The 10,004-nt window shown below is 37.5% G+C and overlaps 1 protein-coding gene across 1 annotated transcript in view; it reads right to left on the reverse strand.

Moving 5' to 3' along the window:
* The window catches only part of prkchb (protein kinase C, eta, b), a 30,207-nt gene extending 20,416 nt beyond the window's left edge, over positions 1 to 9,791 (reverse strand). The window contains exons 1-6 of the mRNA XM_017710485.2: positions 9,155 to 9,791; positions 3,028 to 3,091; positions 2,741 to 2,897; positions 866 to 900; positions 439 to 518; positions 131 to 260 (exon numbers count right to left, since the gene is read on the reverse strand). Of these exons, the coding sequence (XP_017565974.1) occupies positions 131 to 260; positions 439 to 518; positions 866 to 900; positions 2,741 to 2,897; positions 3,028 to 3,091; positions 9,155 to 9,499 (811 nt within the window). The 5' untranslated portion in view covers positions 9,500 to 9,791. The remainder of the gene's footprint in view (positions 1 to 130; positions 261 to 438; positions 519 to 865; positions 901 to 2,740; positions 2,898 to 3,027; positions 3,092 to 9,154) is intronic.
* Positions 9,792 to 10,004: the final 213 nt, after the last annotated feature.

The raw sequence follows: 10,004 nt of genomic DNA on the forward strand, positions 1-10,004 counted from the left end.
TGTAGTTGCAGTATATTATGTGGCACTACCAGCAATACTGTATACTTCAGGTTAGATTTGTTACAGAATGATAGCAGATTTGCCTGAAACTGAGTGTCAGATAATTTAGGTTTACTATGTAAGTTGTTACCTTTGCAGTGGAGTCCCTGTTTAACCAGCCCATACAGTAGCGATCCACAATGATTACAGTAGGTGGGCACTTTATAATTGTGGACTCTAAATTGGTGCGGTAAGTTGATGCTAAAGCCTTGGCTTGGGACCTGAGAGAAAGAGTAGATTAATGGTTTGGATTGCAACTGTATATTTAATATATTAAATACTCTAAGAACTTAAAAAATGAAATAATTTGATACACAGTTTACAAACTGTCATATGAAATACCTTTGTTATGCCTCCACAATAAAACACATTTTCTCAGTCAAAAATAAAGAGTCACACCTCACTTGCTTCTTTTTTCATCCGTGGACACTCACTCACAACTAGATGGTGGCATTTCTTATGGATCACACAGGTGCACACTGAAACAATAAGATATGAAATCATAAAGAAAGCATTTGTGTAACCTTGTAAAAAATATGATCAAGTCAAATGATTTGCCATTTAAAGACTTAATTAATTTCAAACTATTATATGCCTCTCAAAGTGAACAGAAAGCAAATAAACAATACAAAAAACAAACAGGGTTTTTTTCAGAAAACAGGATTTCTCAGTTTAGCCAGATAATGTAAACCCAAAGTCAAGTCCTCATCATTGGGATTAAGTTATCTGGCTAATTAAGAAATCCTGCTCTGTGAAATACCCCAGAAACAGAAAGTAAAACAATCAACAAACAAACAAACAAACAAATAAATAAACAGATATTTACCTTGACATTGGTAACCCTGCTTTCCAAAAACTCCCCTGGAGAGATAAAGCAGAAAGACAGTCAGAATTTCCAAGGTTACAATGAAATTTTAAAACCACAACAAACACAGATGTGCTTTAATAACTTTCTTTGTTAAACTAGATTTAGATCATCAGGCTCTGATTGATCCATGTCTGTGTGCACATCAAAGCATGGTACACATGATGAACAGCCAGTTGTATAAAACATGAGAAGTCACCAAAAAAAGAAACAGAAAGTTAATATGTAGTTTACATATGCCTTTATGTAAACTAAAGCATTTACAACTGCAAAAAACAACACTGTCACCACTGCTACCAGGATTAGACTGAACTTGGATTAGGAATTCTGAGAAGGACAACATTTAATTTCATTTAATACATTTAATTGAAATTGTAACTTCTTATAACTGCAAAAGAACATCATTCATCATTTAAAGATGTATATAATTTAGACAGCTTGTGGTGGTCCTTGTTGTTAGTTGCCCTAGCAGCTAGCAAGATGGAGCCCCTCCAAAAAAATCCTGCATAAAGCCTCCAAAATGTTCTTTGTTGTTTTATCCATCTACTCAGTCTTTAGAAACTTCAGTGTTTGTAAAGAGGACGCTAATTAAGGTCCTCTTAGAATTAATCTAACAAGCATGTTTGCTACATACTGTGTGCAGATTCTAAAATAGTTCATAAACAGGCACTGATGGTGTTTCTCTTTTTGACTAATGCATTTTTTGTCATAAAGTGTTCTAAAAGGATTCTAAAAATATAAAAGGTGATTGTAGTCTGAATACCACCTTTACAACTTTGACTGAATACAGAAGTGTAATTTTTGTATTCTGAATATGTTCCCAAAACTTGTATTCAGTTACATCTCAGCCCTGCTAGTTTATTAATAAATGCAAGTTAATAAAATCTAGACATACTACTTTGCATCTTAAATACTTTGCAATTTTTAACTATAATGTAAAAAACAGGTGACAGTTGACTCAACCTGTTATGATAAAACCTGGGAAAAGCTAAATGTGAGCAACCCAACTTGTGCTAGGCTTAAAACGTGATTTATCCATACATTTATTTATTTATTTATTTGTATGTTTTCATTTTCCATCCAATCCCTATATTACTTATATCCAGTTTTTCTCTCATTGTGAGTTGAACTGGTCAGTTCTTTATGTGTGACCACACACAGGCCTGTGCTCAGACACTCTGGGGAGCAGGAGCTCAAGAGGAAAAAGGGTAACATGAACGTAAATTAAAGTTATTTTTATTTACAGCTCACTGCTACCACTCATATCTTGAGACAGCATAGTCATCAGGAAAGATAAGAGTTTTTCCCAAGACAGCCAAAAATAATGTGGCATAAATTCCTGTTTTAAAGTAAGCTTGAAATAGTATATTATTAGCACAACCTTCTGCTATTTGTTTGGTTGTTCAAAACAACCACATTATGCAATGTGATGCTTCTTTAAAGAGATTCTCTGTGCTTTATAGGCAGGATTTTCAGAAGCTGTGGTGATGTGCACAGGTAGATGCACTCGTACTGCATCAGAAAAGCCCTGTCTAGGGTTCATTTGTGCAGGATCCCCACCTTTTGAATGACTAACACCGTTCTACCATGAAATCGATAGAGAAACATGACCAACTGTGAACTCCCAGTCTTAGAAAACTGTCATATCATGGGAAATCAAACTCTGGTTCAAACAGAAGATTCCACCTTGTAGAAGCAATGTCTTGCTCCTACTATAGCAGTCATACCCTACAACCCAACACTACTACAAAACCAAAGATCTCTTCACTGAAAGATTTGTGTTAGCTTATTTAGAATTATTGTGCATGTGGGTGTATGTCTCTAAGGTAACATCACCAGATGAAGTTCTTGCAGTGGCAGCAAAATGTAGGCTGTTTTAGGAAGGTGGCCATGAACTTGTGTCCATTGACTTGGTGCACCTTCCTTCTTAAAGCCCTCTGTCGTTTCCTGCTTAACTCCTTATGGACCTTTATACCATTTGCAACAGAATCATCTGAAATCAATGGCACAGTATTAGAGAGAGAATATATTGATTTTTTTTTAACGGCACATGTTTTGTTTTAATGCATAATGCATTATAGCAATTAAATGGGGATATGAGGGCAAAACAAAAAAGATCTTACCATCAGTAAAGGAACCAGTTAGAGAGAGGTAGATGTAGACACTGCCTTCAGGTTCCAGATTAACCTGAGGAGACAAAAACCAGCCACAAAATCAGATTTTCACATTTTCCTGTCTGAGCATTCTACTGCATTAAGTTAACCTTTCTCTGGCCTTGTTTTGGAGGTTAACCCTTAAAGTCTCAGGTTTATGACATACCAAGGCTCATTATTCAGCAACTACACAGACTGCAAAGAAAACTAACTGAGTTATTCTTAGGTTGTAGAAGTGTGTAGTAAACCTGACCATTTAAAGGGTTAAAAAGATCCAGTAACCACAATGACTTCTAACGATGTAGACTTAAAATAAAACTTAATAATGTGTGATCTAAATTTTCCTATTTCCTAAAAAAGAAATGAGCTGCTCTCAAATGAGGTCATGTGGCCAAAGCCTCACTTCCTGTGAGCCCTATGCCACCACATACTCCTACACACAGAAATCACACATAAAATCTACATTTATATTTACATTTAAAGCACTTAGCAGATGCTCTTATCCAGAGCGACTTACAAGAAGTGCTTTGTCAATCTAGAGAAAGTATATTTGCTAGTTACCAATAGCTTAGAGAAAAAGACAGTCCTGAGCTCAGATACTGCTAGAAACAAATATGTCACTGCAGACACCAAGAGAAAAAGAAACAGAGTTGAATCTAGATGAACATCACAGATACACTGCACACATACTTACAATAAAAATAAACACATCATGAACCTCAAATAATTATATTACCCTAAAGTGATGCACTGCTGCTATGGCTGTCATGAGAATATTTCAAATTCTGTACAGAAATGTCTACAGCATTGACAAAAGTATTGGGACAGTGAAGTCAATTAATGAAGATCGAAGACTCCATTAAAAAAATTGCAACAAAAAATATTGTAGTACTTTTTTGTAGAGATTCAGAAAGACCAAAGGTCCCCTAATAGCAACAATGTCTACAGAAGGACCATCAGGCACACAGCAGTATCCTCCATTTTAGACAGAATCTAGGGTTTTACCTTCATTTTCCTAATATTCATAAAATCACATGACCCAATCAGCTGCACAGAGTTGGTACAGTTGAGAAGGAGATTTCCTGCACTCTAAAGCAAAACATCACCTGCAAATGAGTATGAAGATGTTATGCCACCACAAACCACTATAAGAGCTTCATGGTACTTTGGTATAGGTTATACAGTTTTCTGGTATTGTACTGAAGGAATGAAACACTGTTTTGTAAAACATATTCCTTTCGCACGTGTTTTGATGATGGTGGTGGAGAGCACTGTCTAACATGTCACTCCAAAATCTCCAATCAGTGTTCAGATGTGTTGAGATCTGATGACTGCAAAGGCCGTAGCATATGATTTACATCAATTTAATACTCATCAGTGACGCCTCATGCCCTGTGGATGGGGATGAGTTGTGCTTATGTGGATATGGGCACTTTCACGCTGGAAGAGATCACTATCATTTGACAGTTTTGCTTGTACACACACATCTGTTTACCATTGTCTCTGGTTTATACACAACTAAAAGCTCCTTTAATGTGAATTTGTCCTTGTAATGAGAGGTTTATGCAGTGCAGCTCTGCTACAGTATCCCTATCTATGTAGTTGCAAATGTATTGACTGACATTCTCAGTTATCTAAGGAACACTTGCTGTTCTGTTTTTCTTAAATATCACACTAATGCAGAAGTATCCCAAGCTATTTATTTGATATGAATATTAATACGTTGCTTCAAAGTCACCTAAACCTAACAGCAAGAAGGACCTGGGTTTGATTCCCCTGCTGGGTGACCAGGGTACTTTCTGTGTGGAGTTTGCATGTTCTCTCCATGTCTGCGTGGGTTTTGTCTGGGTACTCCAGTTTCCACTAACAGTCCAGAGACATGCAGTCAGATAAATTGCCCCTAGGTGTGAATGTGCATGTCTGTCTGTCCATCCTTGTGATGGACTGGCAATTTGTCCAGGGTGTATCGTGCCTTCCATCCGATGACAGCTGGGATAGACTCCAGCACCCCCGTGACGCAAAAGGAGAAGCAGCTTAGAAGAAGTGTGTGTGTGTGTGTGTGTGTTTGTGTGTGTAGTAGTAGTAGCATGTATGACTAAACCATGGCTTTTACAGCTAGGTCTTCAGTTTGGGATGTAAATGCTAAAATTCTGTCAAAATTAGGAAAAAAAATCACAATCTAAAATTATACTCATTTCTGTTAGCATGCTTATGGGTTTGTAGGTGAATATTCATGCTAAGCTAATGGCAATATACAGCAACACATACATTTGGGCATTCTAGATTAGACACCTTTCAATGTTCGTAGTAAAAACTTTTCTTGTTTTATTTGAAGCTTGTAACAGACATCTTAACACATTTTACTATGCATTAGTTTTATAGTGACTCCTCCCGAGCTCTAGTAGCTGCCGATGCTGTTTTCTATTTCTAATGGACAGAAGTGTATTGATTAGGCTAGGTCTCATATTCACACTCTAGGACTTAAAGAAAAGCCTATAGTGACATTTTTTCTCAGGAATATGGTTGCACAATTTGGAAATCAGAACATGATTGGTCGATTCCTGACACTTTCTAATTAAATTTGTGGTTAATCTGATATGTTCGGCCTTCAGTCCTGCTCCTGAAGTTCTTAACAACTGGCTTATCTGCCTAAATACCATGGAGAAAAAAATCATGATTGGACACTTTTCCTTTGGCTGTTTCTGTTTGAACAATCTTGTTTACATCTAAAAATTAATAATGAAATAGGTGTACTACTAAGCGCTCAGCCTAAAACAACAAGCATGGCAAAATACAACAAGCAACAAGCAATAATAAACTAGAAATTACAGACATTTTTTTATTTCACAGAAATCTCTGAAGGCCTAGAAGGCCCTAAAGTTTCCACACTGGTCGAATGAATTTATTTGTTTGTTTGTTTACATATTAGCATACATTCTAAAATAGTAGCTCATGGAAAAAAACACAAAAATGTGTTTCACCCCTAGACTACATCAGCTAGAAACTATGCTTAGTACTATAACACTGAAAGGTGATATTGCAAAGTAGACTGAAGGGTAAACATCAGACAGTGTAAATACTAAAGAGAAATTAAGTGAAGCCAAATAGGAGCCCAACAGAATGTGAGTGAGACTGTTTTCAAAGGAAGTGCCAGAAAAGGTGGTGAAACATGCAGCTGTTCATTCTATTTTGGTTTCAGCTTTTAAATATTTGATGATGATGAGATCTGGTGGAGAATATATAGAATCACACCATTAGTCAAGTATTTAAACAGAACTCACGGGTAGCTTTGTACGATGGTCACTTTGTATGATCTCAGTTCCCTGATCCTTCTCTAAAGACCACTATTCTCTACTCATTAAACACGGAAAGAATTTCTCCATGAAGGGAACTGGCTTTTTTTTTTAAAGCAATTGTAATACTTTATTTGAAGGTTACTTACAAAGGGACATCATAACACAAGCATGACACTGCATGAGACACTGTATTGACATAATTGACTGATATTTGTTCCATTTATAACACTGTCATAAAGCATCTTTACCATGTAAACTTACAAGGCAGAAGCTTTGTTAAGAACATCATACATTAGTTCTATAGAAGACACAGTGATCATTTTAATGCATATTTTTTTGTAAATGTCAATTGACAAAGAATTTGGCAATCTTGTCTACGTCTCTGCTTTATAAGTTCTTCGTAACAGTTTTATATATTGATCAAATGTCTATCATTTTAGTTTAAAGTATGTATGTCATTACAATGCCATTTACTTCATAAAACATCTTATGTCAGCTTACAGAATACTGACATAATCTGTTTGTAAATACTCAAGAACAGCTTTTTAAACACGCTACTCAGTGCCTACGCATGTGAAGTCACTATGTAGGTAGCCTTAGAATAAAGTGTGATCTATAATTGCAATGAACACTCCCACATTTCTCTCAATCCTTTCATTCAGCTAAAATGATTCCTCTCCTATGATTCATTGGTGTTCCTTTACTGCACCTGTAGGGTTCTGGATCGAAAACCATGTGGTTTTGTGAGTTGAGGCTGAGATAGGAAGAAACAAAAGAATCCAGTCTGTTTAGCTGAACAGCATACCTTTGATGATAACAGTGTCTGTTATGTCAGACAACAATGCAGTGGGGGAAACCATGGTGGAACACTCTGAGTAAAGTTTGACTCTATTACATAAAACATGTACGAATCTTTGTGAATGCATAGAACATTAGGATCCTTATAATGGTACCATGTAAACCTTTCAGTAATTCATCTGACAATGACAGTGTGCATCAATGAGAAAGTTTGTCAGTGAGATCTGAATGTGTTCATAACATCTCACTCTAAAAATTGAAAGGAGTGCTCATAGTGCTCATAGGGCCTTGTTTCTCTCCAAAATCACCAGTTAAATCAATAATTTGATTCTGAAATTCCTTTGGAGAAACAGCAAACTTCCAATAATATTCACATTGGCTTTTGTACTGGCTGTGTACCGACCTTCCTGGGGTACATATTTTTACTGTGATTAGAGGGCCGTCTATTGCAAAACTGGTAACTTTATAGAAAAAAATGAAAGAAAATGTTGGACCCTGTCTATGGGTTTATTCGTCATGAAATAGTCAAATGTTACAAAAGGAAATGCATGCCATATATATATATGCACCGGCCTGTACCTTTCAGAAATTTTTAAATGGTTATTATTAGATGGTACACTATGACTTGTTCTATTTAAATGTGTGTTTGTTGCTTTAGAACATATTAAGATGGTACCCAAGGGGTCACATCTTTAAAATGATACAAAACTACTGAAAAGAGAAAGTGACCTTTTCAAATTAAATCATAGTTTAACAATTACGTGCACAGGAAAATCAGCCAAAGAAAGCATGATATCTCACTGTGCACCGTGGAGCAGAGTTTCCATGACGCATAGTGGGTTGCAGTCTGTGGTTTTGTGCAAGGCCGCCTAGCTAATGCAGAGAGGTGTGAAGACCCTCACAAAGGAAGTATATGTAGAGCTTTAAGAGAAACAATAGTGGTGCACAGAATGAATAAAAACTTAACACTAGACAAAGTCCAGAATCATCACACAGTTTTTCCTCTTTGTACATGTGGTATATTACATTAATTATATACAAATAAGTGTAAATCTAAATGGGAGGGTCTACAGAACAATGTTTAAACCTATACATCTTATTGTAATATATCCATGTTTTATGTTTAAATGTTTCAGCATCTCAGTAATGGGAGTGAAATAAAGTAGACGCTGGGCTGGAGTGGGCTGGTTTAGTTTTGGAATTGCTCTTTCACTCGACATAATCTGGGCTTTAAAAACATTGCAACTATTATTTCATTCAAGCTCATGTCTGGCCAGGTCAATTTGCATTTATTTATTTGAACCCTTGCAGAACTCTGTAGGTAAATGTAGTTGTTGTAATGCTTAATCAAATAACCGTAAAGCATTCAAAAGGAAATTCCACAGGTTTTCCAAATTTCTGCATAATTCAGTCATTGCTATGCAAAGAAAGCCATTCAGAGTGGTTTCATGTGAAAGTTTGTTGCAGAGAAACTTTTTAAACAAACCCTATCTCAAAGAACCGTAAAGCCAGGCAACAGGCAATGTTTTTGTAACCATGTCATTTAATAACTTTCTGTGATATTGCTTTGGGAGGCTTTAAATAATCAGTATGGCTGGTTCTTATCACTAACACTGCAAACAGTTCTGATAAGTTTCTCTAGAAAGGAGCATTTCACATCAAACCACTCCAACTATGACTTTGTTTACATCTTAACCATTAATTATGAAGATTTTTTCAGAACTTATTGCCAACTATACATACTGATGATTCCAATCATGGTGACCACATACCCAAACTATTACTACGACTATGATCATTTTATTTAACTGCCCACAGAGGAGAGGTTAAGAGAGGTCTGCTGCAGAACATTACATCCACTATAGCAACTCTCCTCATATGAGGAGACTCAAAGATTTTACCTTTCATTGCTGAACAAAAGGAAGACCAGCCTACACTAAACACACAACGCTGTGTGCTGCAGTGATGTCTTAATCTAAAGAATTAAAACAGCGAATCCTCACCCATCCTTCAAAACTCTGTCTCGTGTTTGATGACGTTAGAAGGTCCTCCAGCTGGATCCTGCAGTTCGCTACGAAGTCGTCGTAGCCGATCGGAGTGTCGTGGAAGACGGCGAGCTCCAGCTCTTTGCCTTCAACCACGTACGGGCAGAACTCCTCGTTAAAGGTGGGTCGGTTGGTCCTTGCCTTGGTGGCCGTCTGTCCCACTTTAAAGTTGTCCACCTTCACAACTATGTACGGATCCAGCTGCTGCGGTTTCTTGTGGAATGTGTGGCGCGTGGAGAAGGTCGTGGGTTTTAAATCCATCGCCTCCTTGATCTGCAGCCTCAAGTACCCTTTGAATTTCATTTTCCACCCTAAAAAGCAGAGCCCCGTGCTGAAGCCCTGAGCTGAACAGGTGACGCTGTCAAACGCGTTCTGGCGGATTCAGAGATGAAACAACGCGAGAAGAGGTTCAGCGCTCTTGTCAAAACGGGCGAGAACAGAGGAGGTAACTGCAGACTACACCCAGGACTGAGAGACTAAACGCAGTTCAAATGAGTGCGCGGTGTAGGCTGTACTCCCGCTAGTGGGGCGGAAAGAGTAAACGGAACTGGGAAGTAGACGACGCGTTTAAGCAGAGCTGCCCGAGAAGCCGTGCGGCTGGAAATCCCAGCTCTGCCCAGTTTCGTGCTCTGAATTCTTCTGCTCCTCCTATTCAGCGGATTCCGTGTGCCTCACAGGTGGCTCCTCAACACCAACTGCCAACACGCATTCTTGACCTTTACACATCATCTGACGATCTGAATTTTGTTTGTTGTTCACACATACATACAACTCACTCATACATACATACAACTCACTCATACATACA

This window comes from Pygocentrus nattereri, chromosome 4 (assembly GCF_015220715.1).
Source record: "Pygocentrus nattereri isolate fPygNat1 chromosome 4, fPygNat1.pri, whole genome shotgun sequence".
NCBI classification, from domain to species: domain Eukaryota; kingdom Metazoa; phylum Chordata; class Actinopteri; order Characiformes; family Serrasalmidae; genus Pygocentrus; species Pygocentrus nattereri.